This window comes from Mobula birostris, chromosome 5 (assembly GCF_030028105.1).
Source record: "Mobula birostris isolate sMobBir1 chromosome 5, sMobBir1.hap1, whole genome shotgun sequence".
Lineage (NCBI taxonomy): Eukaryota > Metazoa > Chordata > Chondrichthyes > Myliobatiformes > Myliobatidae > Mobula > Mobula birostris.
In genome coordinates, this window is record NC_092374.1 from 3,365,675 (window position 1) to 3,391,971 (window position 26,297).

At 48.3% G+C, this 26,297-nt stretch overlaps 1 protein-coding gene across 1 annotated transcript in view; it reads left to right on the forward strand.

Annotated features, from left to right (window-relative positions):
• The window catches only part of il7r (interleukin 7 receptor), a 47,686-nt gene extending 22,037 nt beyond the window's left edge, over nucleotides 1-25,649 (forward strand). Inside the window, exons 5-8 of the mRNA XM_072257498.1 lie at nucleotides 11,837-12,014; nucleotides 16,614-16,692; nucleotides 18,943-19,018; nucleotides 24,145-25,649. Of these exons, the coding sequence (XP_072113599.1) occupies nucleotides 11,837-12,014; nucleotides 16,614-16,692; nucleotides 18,943-19,018; nucleotides 24,145-24,588 (777 nt within the window). The 3' untranslated portion in view covers nucleotides 24,589-25,649. The remainder of the gene's footprint in view (nucleotides 1-11,836; nucleotides 12,015-16,613; nucleotides 16,693-18,942; nucleotides 19,019-24,144) is intronic.
• Nucleotides 25,650-26,297: the final 648 nt, after the last annotated feature.

Consider the following 26,297-nt stretch of genomic DNA (forward strand, 5'->3'; position numbering starts at 1 on the left):
TAAGGCAGTTTGTGTAGGGGTGTGTAGGGATGTGTAGTGGTGTGTAGGGTTGTGTAGTGGTGTGTAGGGATGTGTAGGGGTGTGTAGGGTTGTGTAGGGATGTGTAGGGTTGTGTAGGGGTGTGTAGGGATGTGTAGGGGTGTGTAGGGTTGTGTAGGGGTGTGTAGGGATGTGTAGGGGTGTGTAGGGTTGTGTAGTGGTGTGTAGGGATGTGTAGGGGTGTGTAGGGTTGTGTAGTGGTGTGTAGGGGTTTGTAAGGCAGTTTGTGTAGGGGTGTGTAGGGATGTGTAGGGGTGTGTAGGGGTGTGTAGGGATGTGTAGGGATGTGTAGGGGTGTGTAGGGGTTTGTAAGGCAGTTTGTGTAGGGGTGTGTAGGGATGTGTAGGGGTGTGTAGGGTTGTGTAGTGGTGTGTAGGGGTTTGTAAGGCAGTTTGTGTAGGGGTGTGTAGGGATGTGTAGGGGTGTGTAGGGATGTGTAGGGGTGTGTAGGGATGTGTAGGGGTGTGTAGGGGTGTGTAAGGCAGTTTGTGTAGGGGTGTGTAGGGATGTGTAGGGGTGTGTAGGGATGTGTAGGGGTGTGTAGGGGTTTGTAAGGCAGTTTGTGTAGGGGTGTGCATGGGTACCTAAGGGTGTGTCGGTGTATGTATGGACAGCCAATCATATGTGAGTGCTTCCTGTTTGTGTCAGGCCTCTGCAGCCATGGTGAAGGATGACAATAGCAATGCTATGCCGAGTAGGAAGTTGAGGAGATGTACAACTGGGACCTGGAGATGGTCGTGGTGGACAGGGTAAAGTCTGCCCTGGGGTTCACCACTGTAGGGGAGGAAATCTCGGGAGCACTGAATGTGGTAGGGAGAGGTGTGGGTGAGTTGCTGCCTCACCTGGAAGGGCTGTTTGTGTCCTGTTGGAGGTGAGGGAGAAGGTATAGGAGAAGGGATTACACCTCTGTAGTTAGGGGAAAGTGCTGGGAAGAGGGCTGACTCAGAGGCCACGTCATTAGATTCGCCAGGACACATGATCATTCAAATATCTAATCAGCAACAATGCATAAAAGCAAGCAGACATGGTCACGTGGGTCAGCAGTTGTTCAGATCAAACATCAGAACAGGGAAGAAGTGAGATCTAAGTGACTTTGACTGTGGAATGATTGTTAGTGCCAGATGATGGTTTGAGTGTCTCAGAAACTGCTGATCCCCTGGGATTTTCACAAACAACCTCCAGAGTTTACGAAAAATGGTGTGTAAAACCAGACCATCCGGTGAGCGGAAGTTCAGTGGGCATAAACGCCTTGTTAATGAGTGAGGTCCGAGGTGAGTGGCCAGGCTGGTTCAAGCTGACAGGCAGGTGACAGTAACTCACATGTTACAAGAGTGGTGTGCACTCTGAATAGCTATAGGAGGGAGCTAATAAACGACCAGGAAGTTACACAGAGGAAGTCCCTGTGGAAGGGGAGGAGACGGATGGTGTACTTGGCAGTGTATCTGCTGGAAGTATTGATGAGGTCCTGGCTGCAGAACTTGGCTGGGTGAAGGATCCCTGTCTGTAGAGGGCTGGGATCAGAGCAGAATTGAATGAAAAGGAGGAGTTTGTAGGATCCATCAACTATGAGAGTGAGGAAGAACCCATGTTTCCTGAAAAAGGAGGATATCTTGGAGGGAAAGACTGATCTGGAGATCAGATGTGGTTGGGACAAGGAAACTGAGAGAAGTGATGATGCTCTGACAGGGAGCAGGGTGGGTTTGCTGTAAGTTGCTGTGGATGAGCTGTCTTCTGAGATGGAGACAACAAACGTCGAGGAACAGAAGAGAGATGTCGGAGATTTGAGGGCATGGTGAATGTTAGTCACAAAGTTGTTGGTCTTGACGTGTCGTACATGGGTGCAGGAGATGGTACCAATGCAGTGGTGGAGAAAGAGTTGGGCTGTGATGCCAGAATAGTCTGGAACAATGGCTGCTCCACGTAGCCAGGGAAAAAAACAGGCAGATCTGGCCCCTGTGGGTACCTATGCTACAAGTTTGATGGGTGGAGAATGGGATGAATTAGAAGAGCATTGGTTCAGAGTAAGCACAACACTCATGTTGGGAGTGCTGGCCACTGGAGTCCAGAAATGGTCTGAAATTTAAGGCTTGGAGATCCCACCATCAAGGTCGAAATCAAAGATTGAAGCCTAAAGTCAACAGGAAGTGCAGAAGTCCACCAATGAGGGTAAAAATAGGATGGGGTGGCAGATAAATGTGTGGCTGAGGAACTGGTGCGGGAGCAGGGTTTCAGATTTCTGGATCACTGGGATCTCCTCCAGGGAAGGTAAGACCTGTACAAACGGGACGGGGGTGGGGGGGCAATGTTCTTGTGGGCATGTTTGTTAGAGCTGTTTGGGAGGGTTTAAACTGATTTGGCAGGGCTATGGGAAACCAAGCGTTAGGGCTGAGGATGGGGCAGTTGGGAGACAAGCAAAAGCAGAGTGTAGTGAGACTATCGGGAAGGACAGGGCAAAACTGCAGTCAGTGGAATGAGCTGCTGTGTAATCAAAGCAGGTGAATACAGAACTGAAGGTGATATATCTGGATGCACGCAGTATATGGAATAAAGTAGATGATCTTGCGTGGTTACAGATTGGTAGTTATGATATTGTGGGCATCACTGAGTCAGCTGAAAGAAGGTTATAGTTGGGAGCTTAACGTCCAAGGAATTTACTAGCACACAAAGGAATTTAAGATTCAAAGATTCAAAAAACTTTATTGTCATTCTAACCATACATCAGCTCTGCAGGGCAGAATGAGACAGCGTTTCTCAGGAGCAGTGCAATCATAACATAACACACGCAACACTAAATAATAAACATAACAATAAATAGTAAAACACAACAGCCACATGTCAGTTAAAATCAGTTATAAGTGTCCAGTGCAAGTTAAAAGTGTCCAAAGCTGAGTCAGGGGGAGCAGCTATTTAGCAGTCTGACTGCCTGTGGAAGCTGTTCAGTAGCCTTGTGGTTTTAGTTTTGATGCTCCTGTAATGTTTGCCTGATGGCAGAAGAACAAACAGTTCATGGAGAGGGTGTGAGGGGTCTTTAACGATGTACCGTGTCTTCTGGAGGCATCGACTCTGAAAGAGGTCTTGGACAGAAGGTAGGGAGACCCCAATAACCTTTTCTGCTCCCCTAACCACCCTCTGCAAGGCTATTTTGTCGACAGCACTGCAGCTGGAGTACCAGGTTGTGATGCAAAAGGTCAGCACACTCTCAACCACGCCTTTGTAGAATGTAGTTCAGGTGTTAGTGGGGAGTGATGCTTGTTTAAGCTTCCTCAGAAAGTTCAATCTCTGCTGGGCCCATTTCACAATCCCAGTGGTGTTCCTGGACCAGGTGAGATTGTCTGAGATCTGCACCCCGAGGAACTTGATGTGTTCTGCTCTCGTCACTGTGGAGCCGCTGATGCTGAGGGGTGTGTGCTCAGGCTGAGACCGTCTGAAATCGACGATCATCTCCTTGGTTTTGGTGACATTAAGCACCAAGTTGTTATTCCTGCACCAGCTCTCTAGGTGTTTGACCTCCTCCCTGTACATAGTTTCATCATTTTTGCTGATGAGCCCCACCACTGTGGTATCATCTGCAAATTTAATTATCAGGGTAGAAGCAAAAAGTAGTAAGGTGAAAAGTAAAAGTGGCAGGCCGGCAAATCCAGGGCAAAAATCAAAAAGGGCCACTTTTCAACATAATTGTATAAGAGCTAAGAGAGTTGTAAAAGCGCGCCTGAAGGTTTTGTGTGTCAATGCAAGGAGCATTTGTAACAAGGTGGATGAATTAAAAGTGCAGATTGTTATTAATGAATATCATATAGTTGGGATCACAGAGACATGGCTCCAGGGTGACCAAGGATGGAAGTTCAACATTCAGGGATATTCAATATTCAGGAGGGATAGACATGAAAGAAAAGGAGGTGGGGTGGCGTTGCTGGTTAGAGAGGAGATTAATGCAATAGAAGGGAAGGACATAAGCCGGGAGGATGTGGAATCGATATGGGTAGAGCTGCGTAACACTAAGGGGCAGAAAACGCTGGTGGGAGTTGTGTACAGGCCACCTAACAGTACTAATGAGGTTGGGGATGGTATTAAACAGGAAATTAGAAATGTGTGCAATAAAGGAACAGCAGTTATAATGGGTGACTTCAATCTACATGTAGATTGGGTGAACCAAATTGGTAAGGGTGCTGAGGGAGAGGATTTCTTGGAATGTATGCGGGATGGTTTTTTGAACCAACATGTCGAGGAACCAACTAGAGAGCAGGCTATTCTAGACTGGGTATTGAACAATGAGGAAGGGTTAATTAGCAATCTTGTCATGAGAGGCCCCTTGGGTAAGAGTGACCATAATATGGTGGAATTCTTCATTAAGTTGGAGAGTGACATAGTTAATTCAGAAACAAAGGTTCTGAACTTAAAGAAGGGTAACTTTGAAGGTATGAGACGTGAATTAGCTAAGATAGACTGGCAAATGACACTTAAAGGATTGACGGTGGATATGCAATGGCAAGCATTTAAAGATCGCATGGATGAACTACAACAATTGTTCATCCCAGTTTGGCAAAAGAATAAATCAAGGAAGGTAGTGCACCCGTGGCTGACAAAGGAAATTAGGGATAGTATCAATTCCAAAGAAGAAGCATACAAATTAGCCAGAAAAAGTGGCTCACCTGAGGACTGGGAGAAATTCAGAGTTCAGCAGAGGAGGACAAAGGGCTTAATTAGGAAGGGGAAAAAAGATTATGACAGAAAACTGCCAGGGAACATAAAAACTGACTGTAAAAGCTTTTATAGATATGTGAAAAGAAAAAGATTGGTTAAGACAAATGCAGGTCCCCTACAGACAGAAACAGGTGAATTGATTATGGGGAGCAAGGACATGGCAGACCAATTGAATAACTACTTTGGTTCTGTCTTCACTAAGGAGGACATAAATAATCTTCCGGAAATAGTAGGGGACAGAGGGTCCAGTGAGATGGAGGAACTGAGGGAAATACATGTTAGTAGGGAAGTGGTGTTAGGTAAATTGAAGGGATTAAAGGCAAATAAATCCCCAGGGCCAGATGGTCTGCATCCCAGAGTGCTTAAGGAAGTAGCCCAAGAAATAGTGGATGCATTAGTGATGATTTTTCAAAACTCTTTAGATTCTGGACTAGTTCCTGAGGATTGGAGGGTGGCTAATGTAACCCCACTTTTTAAAAAGGGAGAGAGAGAGAAACCAGGGAATTATAGACCGGTTAGACTAACATCAGTGGTGGGGAAACTGCTAGAGTCAGTTATCAAAGATGTGATAACAGCACATTTGGAAAGCAGTGAAATCATCGAACAAAGTCAGCATGGATTTGTGAAAGGAAAATCATGTCTGACGAATCTCTCAGAATTTTTTGAGGATGTAACTAGTAAAGTGGATAGGGGAGAACCAGTGGATGTGGTATATTTGGACTTTCAAAAGGCTTTTGACAAGGTCCCACACAGGAGATTAGTGTGCAAACTTAAAGCACACAGTATTGGGGGTAAGGTATTGATGTGGATGGAGAATTGATTGGCAGGCAGGAAGCAAAGAGTGGGAATAAACAGGACCTTTTCAGAATGGCAGGCAGTGACTAGTGGGGTACCGCAAGGCTCAGTGCTGGGACCCCAGTTGTTTACAATATATATTAATGACTTGGATGAGGGAATTAAATGCAGCATCTCCAAGTTTGCAGATGACACGAAGCTGGGCGGCAGTGTTAGCTGTGAGGAGGATGCTAAGAGGATGCAGGGTGACTTGGATAGGTTAGGTGAGTGGGTAAATTCATGGCAGATGCAATTTAATGTGGATAAATGTGAAGTTATCCACCTTGGTGGCAAAAACAGGAAAACAGATTATTATCTGAATGATGGCCGATTAGGAAAAGGGGAGGTGCAACGAGACCTGGGTGTCATTATACACCAGTCATTGAAAGTGGGCATGCAGGTACAGCAGGCAGTGAAAAAGGTGAATGGTATGCTGGCACTCATAGCAAGAGGATTCGAGTACAGGAGCAGGGAGATACTACTGCAGTTGTACAAGGCCTTGGTGAGACCACACCTGGAGTATTGTGTACAGTTTTGGTCCCCTAATCTGAGGAAAGACATCCTTGCCATAGAGGGAGTACAAAGAAGGTTCACCAGATTGATTCCTGGAATGGCAGGACTTTCATATGATGAAAGACTGGATGAACTAGGCTTATACTCATTGGAATTTAGAAGATTGAGGGGGGATCTGATTGAAACGTATAAAATCCTAAAGGGATTGGACAGGCTAGATGCAGGAAGATTGTTCCCGATGTTGGGGAAGTCCAGAATGAGGGGTCACAGTTTGAGGATAAAGGGGAAGCCTTTTAGGACCGAGATTAGGAAAAACTTCTTCACACAGAGAGTGGTGAATCTGTGGAATTCTCTGCCACAGGAAACAGTTGAGGCCAGTTCATTGGCTATATTTAAGAGGGAGTTAGATATGGCCCTTGTGGCTAAAGGGATCAGGGGGTATGGAGGGAAGGCAGGTACAGGGTTCTGAGTTGGATGATCAGCCATGGTCATACTGAATGGTGGTGCAGGCTCGAAGGGCTGAATGGCCTACTCCTGCACCTATTTTCTATGTTTCCTTGAATTTGGCTGCACAGTCATGTGTTAGCAGTGTAAACAGCAATGGGCTAAGCACACAGCCTTGTGGGGATCCAGTGTTCAGTGTGATGGAGTCAGAGATGTTCCTGCCAACACGGACTGACTGTGGTCTCTCTGTCAAGAAATCCAGAATCCAGCGACACATGGCAGTGCTAAGGCCAAGCAGCGACAGTTAAACTGTACACAGAAGGTTGTTACCCTCTACCTCATTGGCATATTAAGTATATTTCACGATCATACACAATCACATTTCCTTTTCCGGTTTCTGATATGGCTGGTGTTGACAATGTGGAGTTTGCGATGATTTGTCTGCAGATTTTAGAACTGGCTTATTTATACTGATTTTATTCAATCAACTATTCAGCATTCCCATGTTATCATTCGGCAAAAAATTGCACAGCACTGTGGTCACGAGATGGAACATTGGCAGAGAGAATGGCATAGTTCTGTTGGTTAAAAAAAAATCAAATCAAATCCTTAGAGAGCAGTTACATATTATCTGAACATATGGAGTCATTGTGGGTAGAGTTGAGGAACTTCAAGGGTAAAACAATCCCGATGGGAGTTAGGATGTGGACTACAAATTGCAATGGGAGATAGAAAATGCATGCCAAAAGGGCCATATTACAATAGCCATGGGGGATTTTAATATGCAGGTAGATTTTGGGTGCAAAGAGGGAGAATTTGGAGATTGCCTATGAGATGTTTTTTTCAGAGCAGCTTGTGGTGAGCCCACTAGGGGATCAGCTATTCTGGATTGGGTGTTGTGTTATGAAGCAGAATTGATTAGGGAGCTTAAGGTAAAGGAACCTCCAGTGATCATAATATGAACAAATTCACCCTGAAACTTGAGAGGGAGAAGCTGAAGTCAGATATCAGTAGCTCAGTGGAGTAAAGGGAATTACAGAGGCATGAGAATTACTGGCAAAAGTTGAAGGGAAATCAAAGCCAATGTAAAAGCCAAAGAGAGGGCATATAATAGAGCAAAAATTACTGGCAAATTAGAGGATTGGGAAGCTTTTAAAAACCAACAGGAGGCAATGAAAAAGCCACAAGGAGCAAAAAGATAAATATAAAGGTAAGCATGCCAATTATATCAAAGATCATATCAAAAGTTTTATCAGATATATAGAGAGTAAAAGAGAGGGGAGAGAGGATCTTGGACCATCTGAAATGATGCTGGATAGGTAATACTGGGAGCCAAGGAAATGGCAGCCAGTATTTTACATCAGCCTTCACTGTGCAAATATGCAGGATATTTGAGAGTGTCAGGGGTCAGAAGTGTGTGAAGTTACCATTACTAGAGAGAAGGTGCTTGGGAAACTGAAAGGTCTGAAGGTAGATAAGTCACCCCAGGGTTCAGGAAGAGGTGGCTGAAGAAATTGTGGAGACATTAGTAATGATCTTTCAAGAATCACTAGATTCTGGCATAGTTCCAGAAGATCTGAAAATTGCAAATGTCACTGCATTCTTCAAGAAATCTGCTCCTATATGGTTATATGAGAAAAGCCTGCTTGAATTTACACCATCTATTTTTTTTATTCCTCTATCAAATCTCTTATTCTCCTATGCTCCAGGGAATTCTCCTAACCTATTCAATCTTTCCCTCATTGAAACCTATCGAATGTTGAAAGGCCTGGATAGAGTGGACGAGGAGATAATGTTTCCTATAGGGGGAGAGTCTTAGGACTAAAACGCCCGACCTTCGAATAGAAAGACATCCATTTCTTCAACAAGAGAGTGGTGAATCTGTGAATTTTTTTCTACAGACGATTGTGGAGGTAAAGTCATTGGGTATATTTAAAGCGGAGGTTGGTAGGTTCTTGATTAGTCAAGGCATAAAGGGATACGGGGAGAAGGCAGGAGAATGGGGCTGAGAAGGAAGTGGATCAGCCATGATGAAATGGTGTAGCAGACTGTGTTGTAGCAAATGGTGTTGCAGCTATATAGGACCCTGGCCAGACCCCGCTTGGAGTACTGTGCTCAGCTCTGGTCACCTCACTACAGGAAGGATGTGGAAACCATAGAAATGGTGCAGAGGAGATTTACAAGGATGTTGCCTGGATTGGGGAGCATACCTTATGAGAATAGGTTGAGTGAACTCGGTCTTTTCTCCTTGGAGTGACGGAGGGTGAGAGATGACCTGATAGAGGTGTATAAGATGATGAGAGGCATTGATCATGTGGATAGTCAGAGGCTTTTTCCCAGGGCTGAAATGGTTGCCACAAGAGGACACAGGGTTAAGGTGCTGGAAGTAGGCACAGAGGAGATGTCAGGGATAAGTTTTTTACTCAGAGAGCGGTGAGTGCGTGGAATGGGCTGCCGGCAACGGTGGTGCACAGATACGATAGGGTCTTTTAAGAGACTTTCAGATAGGTACATGGAGCTTAGAAAAATAGAGAGCTATAGATAAGCCTAGTAATTTCTAAGGTAGGGACCTGTTCGGCACAACTTTGTGGGCTGAATGGCCTGTATTGTACTGTAGGTTTTCTATGTTTCAGATTTGATGGGCTAAATGGCCTAATTCTGGTCTCATGGTTAATAGCTGATCATGGTCAATTGAAGGACAATGGCCAGAGCCTGGAGGCCTGAGGCTACTCTCTGTGTAAAAAAAACTTACCCCTGACATCCCCTCTGTACCTACTTCCAAGCATCTTAAAACCGTGCCCTCTGGTGTCAGCCATTTTGCTATTTGCTGTATTCTGTTTCATTGTGTTCTGTGTTTTTCTACTGAACATCGTGGCAGCAGAAAGTGTGGAGAGAGACACTTGTAGGCTGCTCCACATGCCTTTTGGTTTGCTTGTTCATTGATGCAAATAATACATTTCTCTGTACATTTCACGACGGAAAAAGATCTTGGCGATTGTGGGGATGACTTACAATGGATTGAAAGGCTTGAGCATACAGACATTAAGAAAGAGGATGTGCTGGAGCTTTCAGAAAGCATCAAGTTGGATAAGTCTCTGGGACGGGATGAGATGTACTCCAGGTTACTGTGGGAGGCGAGGGAGGAGACTGCTGAGCCTCTGGCGATGATCTTTGCATCATCAGTGAGGAGGGGAGAGGTTCCAGAGAATTGGAGTATTGTGGATGTTGTTCCCTTATTCAAGAAAAGGAGTAGAGATAGCCCAGGAAATTATAGACCAGCGAGTCTTACTTCAGTGATTGATCAGGTGCCCCATGCAAGGCTAGTTGAGAAAGTAAGAAGGCATGGGATCCAAGGAGACATTGCTTTGTGGATCCAGAACTGGTTTGCCCACAGAAGACAAAGAGTGGTTGTAGACAGGTCATATTCTGCATGGAGGTTGGTGACCAGTGGTGTGCCTCAGGGATCAACATGGGTGATGCCAACAGGGTCAATAAACTGATTAGAAAGGCTTACTCTGTTATAAGAGTCAAACTGGACACACTGGAGAATGTGGTAAAACAAAGGATCCTATGGAAAATTCAAAGCTTGCAGACCAGCTGGAAAAATAGGCTGAAAAATGGCAGATGGAGTTTAATACAAAGCTTGGACCAGCTGGAAAAATGGGCTGAAAAATGGCAGATGGAGTTTAATACAGACAAGTGTGAGGTATTGCACGTTGGAAGGACAAACCAAGGTAGAACATACAAGGTAAATGGTAAGGCACTGAGGAGTGCAGTAGAACAGAGGGATCTGGGAATACAGATACAAAATTCCCTAAAAGTGGCGTCACAGATAGATAGGGTCGTAAAGAGAGCTTTTGGTACATTGGCCTTTATAAATCAAAGTATTGAGTATAAGAGTTGGAATGTTATGGTGAGGTTGTATAAGGCATTGGTGAGGCCAAATCTGGAGTATTGTGTTCAGTTTTGGTCACCAAATTACAGGAAGGATATTAATAAGGTTGAAGGAGTGTTGAGAAGGTTTACAAGGATGTTGCCGGGACTTGAGAAACTCAGTTACAGAGAAAGGTTGAATAGATTAGGACTTTATTCCCTGGAGCATAGAAGAATGAGGGGAGATTTAATAGAGGTATATAAAATTATGATGGGTATCGATAGAATGAATGCAAGCAGGCTTTTTCCACTGAGGCAAGGGGAGAAAAAAACAGAGGACATGGGTTAAGGGTGAAGGGGGAAAAGTTTAAAGGGAACATGGGGGTGGGGTAGTTTCTTCAAACAGAGAGTGGTGGGAGTGTGGAATGAGCTGCCAGATGAAGTGGTAAATGCGGGCTCACTTTTAACATTTAAGAAAAACTTGGACAGGTACATGGATGAGAGGTGTATGGAGGGATATGGTCCGTGTGCAGGTCAGTGGGACTAGGCAGAAAAATGGTTTGGCACAGCCAAGAAGGGTCAAAAGGCCTATTTCTATGCTGTAATGTTCTATGGTTCTATGGCCATCCTGGACGATGTTTCTCACCCTCTGCATGCCACATTGCCTGAATAGAGGAGCACTTTTAGTAATAGACCAAGACTACTGCACTGCTCCAAAGAGTGCAAATGAGGTCATTTTTACCCTCGGCCATTAGGCTCTATAATGAGTCAAACTATAGTTGGAGAAATAATGACCCCCCCACCCCCGTTAGACTGTTTGAGATAACTTATTTTTTATTCTTTCTTACTTCTCTTCTAATATTTGTATATCTGTGCTGTTGTAATGCTTCTGTGACTCTGGGATCAATAAAGTATCTACATATCTCTGTATTTAAGTGGGAGGGTAATTTCAAAGGGGATTTGTGTATGTTGCTTAGATTTCCAGCATCTGCAGATTTTCTCTTGTTTGTAGAGTGAGAGGGAGCAAGTTCAAAGGAGATGAGTATTGCAGTTTTTTACACACAGTGAGTCATGGGTGCTTGGAATGCGTTGCCTGGGGTGGTGCTGCTGGCAGATACAATAGAGGCATTTAAAAGCCTCTTAGCACATTTGGGGAATGGAGGGATTTGGATCATGAGCGGGCAGAAGAGATTAGTTTGACTTGGCATCAGAGCCGAATGACCTGTTCCTGTGCTGTCCCGTTCAGTGTCTGAGAGATCAGGAGATTGAGGCTGAAGTTGAGGTGGTCCCGAGGAGTTGATGCCTGGGGCATATCAGCCGCAATCGTACAGGGTGGTGGGTCAGGCTAGAGGGGCTGAGTGGCCTTCTGCCCGTACTTCCTAAGAGTCTCCCTTGTAGGGCCGCAAGTCATTCCCTTTGTTTCTCCCTGCAGGACCTGAATGTTACGGTGCGCTCTCTGAGGCTCTTGATGAGGAATCTGGTGGCCAGCTCCCAATACACTGTCCAGATCCGATCCTGTCCCAACCAGAAGTACTTCAAGGGAGAGTGGAGTGAGTGGAGTAAGCCCGTGACGTTTACCGTCCCATCTATCAACCGGCTGAACAGTACGGGTAAGATATGGCCACAGGCTTAACATTGTGTTTGTACCACAGGGTACGTCCCCATCCACCCCGGTGGGGAGAAGCTGCAGGAGACCTGCGTGGTCCTTGCTAAAAGTCCACACCCCAGCCCCAGGTTTGGATACAGGGATGGTGAAGGAATGGGGAGGTCATTCCCAGTCAGGATAGTGCTGAAAAGGAGCGGAACCTGGGTGCAGTTCTCCCGTGCCCACCAACTTCAATAGGAGGGGAGCCAGTACAAGATGGTGTTCTCCCGTGCCCAATAATGTGTTTGGTAGGGGGAGTTGGCAGCACTGGGAAGTGTTGGAGTTGTTCGTCCATCTTCGTCGATGAAGACCTCGACATCATTATGAGTATGATGGTGTCGAGACCAGCGCTTGATTTGGATTTAAGTGAGGGAGAGTTGCATGGCGTCAGCCTCACTCTCTCTTCCTAATTCCCATCTGGATCCGGTGTCGAGACGGCTGGAGATGGGACTAGGCGCAGTGGATGACCAGGACGTCTTCTGTGTCTTGTCCTGCTCTACGTGTTCCATGACGCTTGCAGAGACCGCCTTCTTGACCGTTGGACCTTCCATTGGTCTCGTCCGCTCAATCCACCGCAGTCTGTCTTCACATGCTGGGATAGACAACTCCCTATCTCATGGAAGGTTTGAGATCCGTCGGCTACCCTCACCTGGTTTAGCCGGCTGTTGAAGCCGTTGCCCGGGGTGTGGCCGCTGTCACATGCAAACAGCTACAGGGAGCCACAGGTGAGAGCTGAGTGCCAGGTGGGGACCAAAGGTGGACTAACCGCCTTGAAAAGGACGCGACATGTTCCCCCACCAGAGGTGCTACTCCTCCCTGACACCCCATACACCCCGTGTCGGAGTAACCCTGGGTGAGTAACTGTGTGTTGGAGTGACCCTGGCTGAGTAACATAGAAAACCTACAGCACAATACAGGCCTTTCGGCCCACAAAGCTGTGCCAAACATGTCCTTACCTTAGAACTACCTAGGCTTTACCCATAGCCCTCTGTTTTTCTAAGCTCCATGTAGCCATCCAGGAGTCTCTTAAAAGACCCTATCGTTTCTGCCTCTACCGCCACCGCCGGCAGCCCATTCCACACACTCACCACTCTCTGCATAAAAAACTTACCCCTGACATCTCCTCTGTACCTACTTCCTAGCACCTTAAAACTGTGCCCTCTTGTGCTAGCCAATTCAGCCCTGGGGAAAAGCCTCTGACTATCCACACGATCAATGCCTCTCATCATCTTATACACCTCTATCAGGTCACCTCTCATCGTCCATTGCTCCAAGGAGAAAAGGCCGAGCTCACTCAACCTATTCTCATAAGGCATGCTCCCCAATCCAGGCAACATCCTTGTAAATCTCCTCTGCACCCTTTCTATGGTTTCCACATCTTTCCTGTAGTGAGGCGACCAGAACTGTGCACAGTACTCCAAGTGGGGTCTGACCAGGGTCCCATGTAGCTGCAACATTACCTCTCGGCTCTTAAACTCAATCCCACGATTCATGAAGGCCGATGCTGTTTGCCTTCTTAACCACAGAGTCAACGTACGTAGCAGCTTTGAGTGTCGTATGGACTCAGACCCCAAGATCCCTCTGATCCTTCACACCGCCAAGAGTCTTACCATTAATGCTATATTCTGCCATCATATTTGTCCTACCAAAATGAACCACCTCACACTTATTTGCGTTGAACTCCATCTGTCACTGCTCAGCCCAGTTTTGCATCCTATCAATATCCCGTGGTAACCTCTGACAGCCCTCCACACTATCCACAACACCCCCAACCTTTGTGTCATTAGCAAATTTACTAACCCATCCCTCCACTTCCTCATCCAGGTCATTTATAAAAATCATAAAGAGTAGGGGTCCCAGAACAGATTCCTGAGGCACACTACTGGTCACTGACCTCCATGAAGAATATGAGCCATCTACAACCACTCTTTGTCTTCTGTGGGCAAGCCAGGTCTGGATCCACAAAGCAATATCCCCTTGGATCCCATGCCTCCTTACTTTCTCAATAAGCCTTGCATGGGGTAACTTATCAAATGTTTTCCTGAAATCCATATACACTACATCTACTGCTCTACCCTCATCAATGTGTTTAGTCGTCATTTTGTTGGAGTGACCCTAGGTGAGTAACTGTGGTTGGAGTGATACTGGGTGAATGACTGTGTTGTCAGAGTGATTCTGAGTGAGTAACTACATGTCGGAGTGGCCTTGGGTGAGTAACTGTGTGTAGCAGTGGCCCTGGGTGTGGTGAGGTTCTGGGCCGTTGCCTGGTGTTGTTGGAGTGGCCCTGGGTGAGTAACTGTGTGTAGCAGTGGCCCTGGGTGTGGTGAGGTTCTGGGCCGTTGCCTGGTGTTGTTGGAGTGGCCCTGGGTGAGTAACTGTGTGTAGCAGTGGCCCTGGGTGTGGTGAGGTTCTGGGCTGTTGCCTGGTGTTGTTGGAGTGGCCTTGGGTGAGTAACTGTGTGTAGCAGTGGCCCTGGGTGTGGTGAGGTTCTGGGCCGTTGCCTGGTGTTGTTGGAGTGGCCCTGGGTGAGTAACTGTGTGTAGCAGTGGCCCTGGGTGTGGTGAGGTTCTGGGCTGTTGCCTGGTGTTGTTGGAGTGGCCTTGGGTGAGTAACTGTGTGTAGCAGTGGCCCTGGGTGTGGTGAGGTTCTGGGCCGTTGCCTGGTGTTGTCGGAGTGGCCCTGGGTGAGTAGCTGTGTGTAGCAGTGGCCCTGGGTGTGGTGAGGTTCTGGGCTGTTGCCTGGTGTTGTTGGAGTGGCCTTGGGTGAGTAACTGTGTGTAGCAGTGGCCCTGGGTGTGGTGAGGTTCTGGGCCGTTGCCTGGTGTTGTTGGAGTGGCCCTGGGTGAGTAACTGTGTGTAGCAGTGGCCCTGGGTGTGGTGAGGTTCTGGGCTGTTGCCTGGAAGTTGAGGGGGTGTTATGGCAGAGTAACAATTTGAATTGCGGTTTACTGCTCCGTAACTCAAGTTCATTTCCTGCCGCTGTCTCAACAGAGTTTGTACGTTCTCCCTGCGATCGAGGCGAGTTCCTCTGGGAACTCCCGTTTCCTCCCACACTCCAAAGTCGTATGGGTTTGTACGCTTGTCGGTCACTTGGCAGTGCATCTGCGAGGCCTGGGCATTGGGGAAATGTCTCCCAGCCGGCCCAGAGTGGTCTCTGAGCCAGCAAGCCATAGCTTCACAGTCCATGGGATGGAGTGAGGCTGAACCCAGGGGAGGAATGGGGAGAGCAGCTGGGTGTTCACACCCTCATCTGACACAGCGGCAGTTGTTAGAAACTATCCAGGGAACCCCCGCCCACTTGCCATGGGCACAGGGAACACACAGTCTCCATGAAGTTATATACCCTCAATGCCACCTAACGTGCCCCCGACTCAGAATAACATCTCATCGCACACACACCAGGGCCAGTCGTCACCAGCCACACCACTCTCACCCTTCTTTACACTGGCGACACAGCAGTGGAAACTGCAAGCCATTTCAAACTCCTGGGGTGTGTGCATCTCACACCCTCCACAGTCAGGAAAGCTCATCAACACCTCTGTTCCCTGCAGAGGCTGGAGAGAGCCGGACATTGATCTTTTCTCACATCTTTCTACAGATATGCAGTAGAGAGCATCCTAACAAGCTGCATCACTGCTTGGTATGGAAAGTGCACTGTGGCGGACAGGAAGGCTCTACGATGGGTAGTCAGAACTGTCCAACGCATCACCGGCACAGCCACCATCAAGGACATATGTACCGAAAGGTGTTGGAAAAGGGCCAGTAACATCATGAAGGAGCCCACCCACCCTGCTCATGGACAGTTTGTCCCACTCACATCAGGGAGGAGGCTACGTAGCATCTACACCAGGACCACCAGACTCAAAAACAGTTTCTTTTCCCAAGCAGTACGGCTGACTAACACCTCCCCCACTACTTTATTACTTCCTGCCAGTCACCTTATGTAAAGTGTAGCAGCACCTTTTGGACATACAATCAGTCTGTGTACGGTATATAAGTTATCTTACTTACTGATATTTATTTATTGTTATTATTGCGTTCTTCATCTTCTTGTGTTTTTTTTGTGCTGCATCAGATCCGGAGTAACACTTGTGTACTGGAAATGACATTAATCAATCTTGAATCCTGAATCCTATCCCAGGAGATATTCCACCAATCCCTACAGTACTGACTCCCCATCTCCTCTACACAACCCAACGATGCTTGTGCTGGGCGGGGAGGGTGGGTTGCTCGATGTCAGCACCAAGACCCATTCCAGAGCCCATTCCTCTCTCTGAATGCCAAGTCCCATTGTGTTCATCTCCACATCTCCCTAGTGCTGGGGCAGAACGAGCCAGAGCACAACGTACTACAGGCAGGGACTGAGTGAGGGGGAACGAGCCAGGGCACCACGTTACTACAGGCAGGGACTGAGTGAGGGGGAACGAGCCAGGGAACAATGTACTACAGGCAGGGACTGAGTGAGGGGGAACGAGCCAGGGAACAATGTACTACAGGCAGGGACTGAGTGAGGGGGATTGGGATGTTACCCTCAAGATAATACCCACTGTCCTGTCTGTCTGCAGGTGTGAAGGTAACTCTCTCCATGTTGCTCCTGCTGCTGCTGTTCCTCGTGGGCCTACTGGTACTATTGTGGGAGAACAGGTGAGGTTCACCAAACCATGGCATCGTCACCCTCAGGGAGAGAAACCCACCAACAGACCACCGACACTCTCCTCTGCCACTGACTCCCCAAATCCACTGAATCCCTCCCACCGCCCACTGACTCTCCAAACCCACCGAAATCCTTCCCTCAGCCCACTGACTCCCCAAACCCACCAAAATCCCTCCCTCAGCCCATTGACTCCAGAAACCCACCAAAATCCCTCCCTCAGCCCACTGACTCCCCAAACCCACTGAAATCCCCCCCAGCCCACTGACTCATCAAACCCACCAAAATCCCCCCTCAGCCCACTGACTCGTCAAACCCACTGAAATCCCCCCTCAGCCCACCGACTCCCCAAACCCACCGAAATCCCCCCCTCAGCCCACTGACTCCCCAAACCCACCGAAATCATCCCTCAGCCTACTGACTCCCCAAACCAACCAAAATCCCTCCCTCAGCCCACTGACTCCGCAAACCCACCAAAATCCCTCCCTCAGCCCACTGACTCCCCAAACCCACTGAAATCCCCCCCAGCCCACTGACTCGTCAAACCCACCAAAATCCCCCCTCAGCCCACTGACACCCCAAACCCACTGAAATCCTTCCCTCAGCCCAGTGACTCCTCAAACCCACCAAAATCCCTCCCTCAGCCCACTGACTCCCCAAACCCACTGAAATCCCCCCCAGCCCACTGACTCGTCAAACCCACCAAAATCCCCCCTCAGCCCACTGACTCGTCAAACCCACTGAAATCCCCCCTCAGCCCACTGACTCCCCAAACCCACCGAAATCCCCCCCTCAGCTCACTGACTCCCCAAACCCACCGAAATCCCCCTCAGCCCACTGACTCCCCAAACCAACCAAAATCCCTTCCTCAGCCCACTGACTCCCCAAACCCACTGAAATCCTTCCCTCAGCCCAGTGACTCCTCAAACCCACCAAAATCCCTCCCTCAGCCCACTGACTCCCCAAACCCACCGAAATCCCCCCTCAGCCCACTGACTCCCCAAACCCACCGAAATCCCTCCTCAGCCCAGTGACTGCCCAAACCCACCGAAATTCCCCCTCAGCCCTCTGACTCCCCAAACCCACCGAAATCCCCCCTCAGCCCACTAACTCCCCAAACCCACCAAAATCCCTCCTCAGGCCAGTGACTCCCCAAACCCACCGAAATCCCCCCTCAGCTCACTGACCCCACAAACCCACCGAAATCCCCCCTCAGCCCACTGACTCCCCAAACCCACCGAAATCCCTCCCTCAGCCCACTGACTCGTCAAACCCACCGATATCCCCCCTCAGCCCACTGACTCCCCAAACCCACCAAAATTCCCTCTCAGCCCACTGACCCCCCAAACCCACCGAAATCCCTCCTCAGCCCACTGACTCCTCAAATCCACCGACATGCCCAAACCCACCAAAATCCCCCATCAGCCCACTGACTCGTCAAACCCACCGAAATTCCCCCTCAGCCCACTGACTCCCCAAACCCACCAAAATCCCCCATCAGCCCACTGACTCGTCAAACCCACCGAAATTCCCCCTCAGCCCACTGACTCCCCAAACCCACCAAAATCCTTCCCACTGCCCAATGACTCCTCAAACCCCTCTTTCGGTATGTGGATGGGACCCGTGTGGGACTGTGTGTGGGACCAGCGTAGGCCTGTGTGGGTCTGTGGGTGGGACCCGTGGGACTATGGGTGGGAACCGTATGGACTGGTGGTGGGGGGCGTGTGGGAACTGTGTGGGTCTGTGCGTGGTACCTGTGTGGGAGAGTGGGTGGAATCTGTGAGGGACAGTGGGTGGGGCTCATGTGGGATTGTGGTGGGAGCTGTGTGGGTCTGTGTGGGACAATGGGTAGGACCCATGTAGGACGGTGGGGGGAGTTCTGTGTGGGACAGTGGGTGGAATCTGTGTGGGTCTGTGTGTGGGACCTGTGTGGGACAGTGGGTGGGGCCCGTGTGGGATTATTGTGGGACCTGTGTGGGACAGCAGGTGGAATCTGTGAGGGACAGTGGGTGGGGCCCGTGTGGGATTATGGTGTGACCTGTGTGGGACAGAGTGGGTGGAGCCCGTTTGGGACCGTGGGTGAGACCCATGTGGAATGGTGGGTGGGATCTGTGTAGGACGGTGGGTGGGATTTGCGAGGGATGTTGGATGGGACCTGAGTGTAACAGTGAGTGGAACCTGTGTGGGACAGTAGTTACGTCCCTCCTATCCACACTATGGCTGTTAATTTCTTCTCTTTCCAGGATCAAGCCTTATATTTGGCCTCAGATTCCCAACCCTAAGAAAGCTCAAAAACAGTTGTACACCAGCTCCAACAAGGTGAGTCCCAGCTGTCGTTTCTAAAGGCCTGGCTTCTTCAGAAATTTTATTAACATATCTTCAGATTATTTTTGTAGATCTCAAATTTGAACTTCCATCCTGTGTCCCGACACTCTCCTGCAGTGTTTACTGTTCCCAGGAGGCCTCCAGAGACACCTTATAACTTTACAAACCTCAATAAGCTCAGTCTTCAGCTTCCCTTACCCAGTGAGAACAAACCTAGACTGCGCAATCTCTCCTTTGAACCAAAGCTCTCATTCCAGGCACCCTCCTGGGGAGTCTCTCCTGCACTCTATTGCTGCCATGTTCTGTCCCGTAGTGCACTGACCAGAACAGTATCTGATACTCCCAGTGCAGTCAACCAATATTCCAACACACAGAACTCAGCAGGTCAGACACTGTCGTCTATGGAGGAGAATCAATAGTCATTTATTCCCCTCCATAGACACTGTCTGACCTGACGAGACTCTTCGTCAGGACTGGAGAGGAAGGGCAAACAAGCCAGAATATTGGGGTGGGGGGGGGGGAGAGGAAGGAGTCCAAACCCGAAGGAGAAGTCACCTTGTCTTACCCATCACCTGTCGGCTTGTGCTCTTTCTGCTCCCCCCCCCACTTCTTATTCTTCCCCTTTCGTTTCCAATCCTGATGAAAGGTCTCAGCCCGAAATGTTAGACTATTTATTCCCCTCCATAGATGCTGCCTGACCTGCGGAGTTCGACCAGCATTTTGTGTGTGTTCCTCAAGATTTCCAGCATCTGCAGAATCTATTGTGCTCCATGCCGTTGCAATGTGATATCCCAACTCCAATACTCAGTGCCTAGAGCTGTGAATGCAAACAGGCTAACTGTACCCTTCACCATCTTGTCTACCTGTGCCATCACCTTCAGGGAGCGATGAACTTGCACCCCAGAGTCTCTCTGTCATCTCCTTCACAGACAGGAGAAAATCTGCAAATGCTGGAAATCCAAGTAATAGACGCGAAACGCTGGAGGAACTCAACAGGCCAGGCAGCATCTATGGAAAAAAGCACAGTCGACATTTCTTTCTTCCACGGCCTTCTATCCTCACCTATCAGACTCCCCCTTCTCCAGCCCTGTATCTCTTTCACCAATCAACTTCCCATCTATTTACTTCATCTTACCCCCTCCCAGTTTCTCTCTCCCCTCCACCTACCTTTTAAATCTCCTCCTCATCTTTTTTTTCCAGTCCTGCAGAAGGGTCTCGTCCGAAATGTCAACTGTACTCTTTTCCATAGATGCTGCCTGGCCTGCTGAGTTCTTCCAGCATTTTGTGTGTGCTGCTTCTCACCTCTTTGCCAGTTACTGTATATGTACAGAAAACTTAAAATGCATTACCTCACGCAAGTTGGGATGAACTACTATCCACCGTCATTCTTCATAACTATCCCTCAGTTCTCTGTCGTTCTATCAAACAACTTATTCACTGTCTATGTCACCAACAGCTTTCACGCCATCAGCAGACCTACCGTTCACCTACACCCTGATACGAGATTGATGCCTGTGGTACAGACTTCCCAGCAGGGTAACCCTGCACTACTACTCTCCCCACTCAATCACCCAAACAATTTACCATCCGTAGAATCATAGAGAGCTGTAGCACAGAAACAGGCCCTTCGGCCCATCTAGTCTGTGCCAAACTATTGGGATGTTAGGATGTTATGTTGAAGTTGTAGAAGACATTGGTGAGACCAAATTTGGAGTATTGTGTGCAGTTCTGGTCACCTACCTACGGGGAAGACATCTACAAGATTGAAAGAGTTCAGAGAAAATTTACAAGGATATTGCCTTGTCCTTATCCCATTGACCTTCACCTGGGTCAAAGCCTTCCATATCCCTCATCCATGTACCAAGCCAAATTTCTCTTAAATGTTGAAATCAACCCGTATTTCTCCATTTCCGCTGGCAGCTTTTCCCATATTTTCACCACCCTCTGCGTGAAGCTTCCCCTCATGCTTCCCTTAAACTTTTCACCTTTCACCCTTAACCCATGACGTTTAGTTGTAGTCTCACCGGACTTCAGTGAAAAATGCCTGTTTACCTTTATCCTATCTGTACCACTCATAATCTTGTATACCTCTATCAAATCTTCCATCAGCCTTCTTTATTCTAGGGAATAATGTTCTAACCTATTCAACATTTTCCTACAACTCAAGTCCTCAAGTTCCAACAACATCCTTGTAAATTTAATAAGATATCTTCCCTGTACGTAGATGACCAGAACCGCACACAAACTCCAAATTTGGTCCCATCAGTGTTATACAACTTCAACATCACATCTCAACGCATGTATTCAATGCGCCAGAAGCTTTCTTTATGACCCTTTCTACCTGTGACGCCGCTTTCTAGGAATTATGGACCTGATTACCAGATCCAGTTTTGCCAACACATCTCAGATTCTCTGGCCCAGTCCACATGGGCACTTGTCAAAAGCCTTTCTACACTCCACTTGAGAGAGTCCCATCTCTCGGAGTCAACAACAACTGGTGTGAGGTCCGCCAGCCTGTAGCTTCCAGGCATATCTGTTTTTCTTGTGAATGCTGCTTATATGATGCAATGTGCAGATTTGCTCTGCAGACTTGTTTTGCTACAAAACAAATTTCATGATGTATGTCGGTGATAATAATCCTGATTCATTGCACATGACAATAAACTCAATTTGACACCCGCTTCCTTCACTTCCTGATCAAACCTTCAACAGCCTTCATTAACTAAACTTCCCCAATCTTATCATCTCTGTGTCTTACTCTCAGTTACGTGCTGAATCTGAACTCTTGCTACCTCGCCCATAAACACCTCCATTTATCAGACATGCTTTCAACAACAGTCAGACCGTAAGAGATCGGAGCAGAATTAGGCTGTTCATCCCACCGGGGCTGATTTATTATCCCTTTCAACCACGTTCCCCTGCCTTCTCCCCATAAACTTTGACTCTCTTAATAATCAAGAATCTATTAACCTTGCCTTTGAATACACCCAGTGACTTGGCCTTCACAACCGCCTGTGGCAATGAATCCCACACATCGACCATCCCTCCTCATCACTGTTCTAAATGGACATGGCTCTGTTCTGAGGCTGTACCCTCTGGTCCTAGGCTCTCCCACTGTAGAAAACACCCTCTGCACTTCCAGTCTATCTGGGCCTTTCAGTAGGAATTTCCATTGAGCAGATGCTCCCATCCCACCCCCTCCCAGATATTGTCCTATGACTGGAATTGGCCTTCCCCCTTTGTCTTGAGGACCAGCCTCACTTCTTTTCCTGACTGTCCCTGGAGCTCTGAATCAGCCCCACACTGTCCCTGGCCTTCAATCAGAATCAGGTTTAATATCACCAGCAAATTTTGTGAAATTTTTTGTTTTTGCAGCAGTACATTGCAATACATAATAATTAAAACTATAAATTATAGTAAGAAATACATATAAATTATATCAAATAAATAGTGCAAATGGAGAGCAAAAAAAAGGAAAAACTGGTGAGGTAACGTTCATTATATATTCAGATGTCTGATAGCTGAGGGAAAGAACCATTCCTGATGCACTGAGTTCAAAGTTCAAAGTAAATTTTATTACTAGCCTATGTTTGCAGTATGTTACCACAGACAACCCCTGAGATTCATTTTCCTGTGGCAAATCTATAGAATAGTAACGATAACAGGATCAATGAAAGACCATAAGACAAAGGAGAAGAAGTCAGCCATTCAGCCCATTGAGTCTGCTCCGCCATTTTATCATGAGCTGATCCATTCTCCCATTTAGTCCCACTCCCTCGCCTTCTCACCATAACCTTTGATGCCCTGGCTACTCAGATACCTATCAATCTCTGCCTTAAATACACCCAATGACTTGGCCTCCACTGCCGCCCGTGGCAACAAATTCCACAGATTCACCACCCTCTGACTAAAAAAATTAGAAAGATCAAGTAGAATGCAGAAGACAACAAACTGCATACACTAATATACATAAATAGCAATAAATAACAAGAGCATAAAATAACAAGATAGAGTCTGTAAAGTGAGATTACTAATTCAATAATTAAGGGAACAATTCAACAGATGTGCAAGTGAGTGTAGTTATCCCCTTTAGTTCAAGAGCCTGATGGTTGAGGGGTGGGCACTGCTCCTGAACCCGGTGATGCATGTCCTGAGGCTCCTGTACCTTCTTCCTGATGGCAGCTGTGAGAAAGGAGCATGGCCTGGGTGCGGGGATCTCTGATGATGGATGCTGCTTTCCTACGACAGTGTTTCATGTAAATGCGCTCAGTGGTTGGGAGGGCTTTACTCATGATGTACTAGGCTGAAACCACTACTTTTTGTTCAAGGGCATTGGTGTTCCCAATACCAGGCCGTGATACAGCCAGTCAATACACTCTCCATTACACATCTATAGAAGCTTGTCCAAGTTTTTGATATCGTATGAAATCTCTGTCAGGCATCCCACCCTGCAAAAACTCATTTCAGGGAGGTAGCACCATCAATTTGTGGGAGACTTCCCGGACAGGTGGGATGTCTGCAATAGAGCAGCTCCTTAGCAGCCAGCCAGCTAGTTTAAATAACGTTAGCTATGCTAATGAACGAATGACACCTGTTAAACTCACCTCAACATGTCTTTTACAGTCTTAACCCACCATGGGCAATAGAAGAGTCACTGTTGCAAACAGTGCAGCGAGCAACACTGTCATTATTTTGACCACTATTAGGCAGGGGTACACCTAGTGTAGTCTGGGGTGACGTACGTTTTATTTTTTTTTTTGGAACACTCTGCTATGGCGCGCTCTCGCTCCCTCTCTCGCGCTCTCTCTTGCTTTTCTCTCGCTGGCTCTCAAAAAAATTGATTTCCGTGATATTGTATATAATTTGCGGGCATCAGTGAGCCAGTATCAATATGCGGGAGACTCCCAGAAGTTCTGGGAGAGGTGGGATGTCTGCTCTGTGGACTCATAAGGAAGTAGAGGCCCTGTTGTGCTTTCTTCGCAATTGCACTTACATGGTGGGTCTTCGGGCTCCTGTACCTCCCCCTCGATGGTGGCAGTGAGAAGCGAGAGTCCTCCGACAGCCCTGACATCTGGTACAGTGGGTCCCACGTGGCACTGAGCGTCCCATTTCTGTTGCAGGCGGCAGAGGTGAGCTTTGACCCCGGCCACTTCCTGGAGGTGACGGAGAACAGGGTGGACATGATGGCAGTGAAGGGGGTGTGGCCCTGGCACTGCTACCCCTACCCAGACCTGCCCACGGAGACAGCTGGAGACGGCAGCCCGGACCCGGAGAGGAAACTGCTGATGCAGACTGCTGTGGAACCAGTGGATGGGCCGGATAGCACCTCAGACCAGGGCCAGCAGGACACCACAGGCTCCCAGGATGAGTGGGCCCAGCCTTCGGAGCCGACGAGCTGCTTTTCGCCCTTCTCTGTGACCCAGGATCCCTCCCCGTGTGTACCAGATCACAGGAGACCTGCCGAGGCCCAGGCTGGGGGCCTGAACTGTCCCCTCACCCAGGTTCCTGCTCCCCCCTCTGACGAGTCATACATCACCATGTCAAACCTGTACAAGACACAGTGAGGGTGGGGGGGCAGGAAAAATGCAGTCTGATCCCACAGACAGCTCACTCCCCAACACTCACAAAATGCTGGAGAAGCTTAGCACATCAGGCAGCATCTATGCAGAGAGATAAACTGTTAACATTTTGGGGTGAAACCCTTCTTCTCTGGATTTCCAATATCTGCAGAGTCTCGTCTTTATCACTCCCCAGAGTCAGCTGCATGTGTGCATTTCAGAGGGTGGTACCCATTGTCCCCACATCTTCCTGGCCCAATACCCTGGGGTCCAGCGGCCCGGAAACTGCCCTGAGCATCTGACCACGCCCCTTCCCACCAACACTGTAGCAGAGACCTGACCACAGGATCCTCACTGAGCTGCTAGCCAGAGGAGATATACCCATACCCATCCTCCAGTGAAGCCCCCACTCCCTGATCATCCCTACACCCTGTGTAGCCCAATCACCGGGACCCTGAATCTCACCCACTGAGCAGTGGTCCAGCCAATGAGTTTCGGAATAGCTTCCGCCCACTCTCCTTAACCTCCTCTTTCTGTAACCACTTTCCCACCTCCCCCCTCTCCGTAACTACCTCTGCCCCTCAGTACCTCTTCCCCAATCACCCTTTCCATAGTCCCTCCTCATCCTAACCACCCATTGTACACCCTCTGCAACCCCTCCTTCTCTTACCTCATCCCCTCCCCTCCCTCTTTCTCTGCACCCCCTCTCCGTTCCCTCCCTCTCTGCATCCCTACACCCACTTTTTCTGCTCCCCAACACCCTCCATTTGTCTACCTGTTCCCCCTCCCTCTACCTCTCCTACCAGCCTTCTATTCTCCATGCTCTTCCTCTTTGTCCCTACCCTCACCCTTTCCCCTCCCCCTCACACTCCCCAGCCTGTCCTTCTCCCTCTCCCTGCCCCATCCCTCTCCCTACCCTGTTCCTCCCTCTCCCGACCGTCCTTCCCTCTCCCCATTTTGTCCTTCTCTCTCCCTCTCTCGTCCCCTCGTTCGTGGCGTTTGCGTGATGTTCGGCACCAATACTCGACTTGTGTTCTGTCAGTAAGCAATAAAGACCTTCCACACCAGGCCAGTTGTACTTTGTTCTGTTGGACGTTGGTGTTCCAAAGCCACCCGTGTACTGCCAACCCCGTGGAGCAGGTGGGGACTCTGCAACCTCGGGCTAAGGGTGGACTGCAGACAGGATCTAGGGCTGGACTGATCATGGCAAGAGTCATATAGTAATGTTGGAGGGTTAGGGTGGGTGGGGGAATGAGAGGTGTGGGTCGTTTATCTGCATTGTTCCAGGTCAGCGGGCAGCCCTTGCTGGGGCAGGCGAATCTGAATCTGAATCAGGTTTACGATCACGGACATACGTCCTGAAATTTGTTGTGTTGTGACATCAGCAGATTGCAAGACATAAAGATATACCACAAATTACAGTAAATATATATTAAAAATTAAATAAGCAGTGCAAAAATAGAGGTAGTGTTCATTGGTTCTTTGTCCGCTGAGGAATCTGATGGTGCAGAGGAAGAAGCTGTACCTGAACCATCGAGTGTGGGCCTTCAGGCTCCTGTAGCTCCTCCCTGATGGTAGCAATGAGAAGAGGACGTGTCCTGCATAATGGGGTCCTTAATGATGGATGCCGTCTTTTTGAGGCCTCGCCTTTTGAAAGTGTCCTGTACGCTGGGGAGGCGAGCATCCATGAAGGGGATGGCTGAGGTTTTAACTTT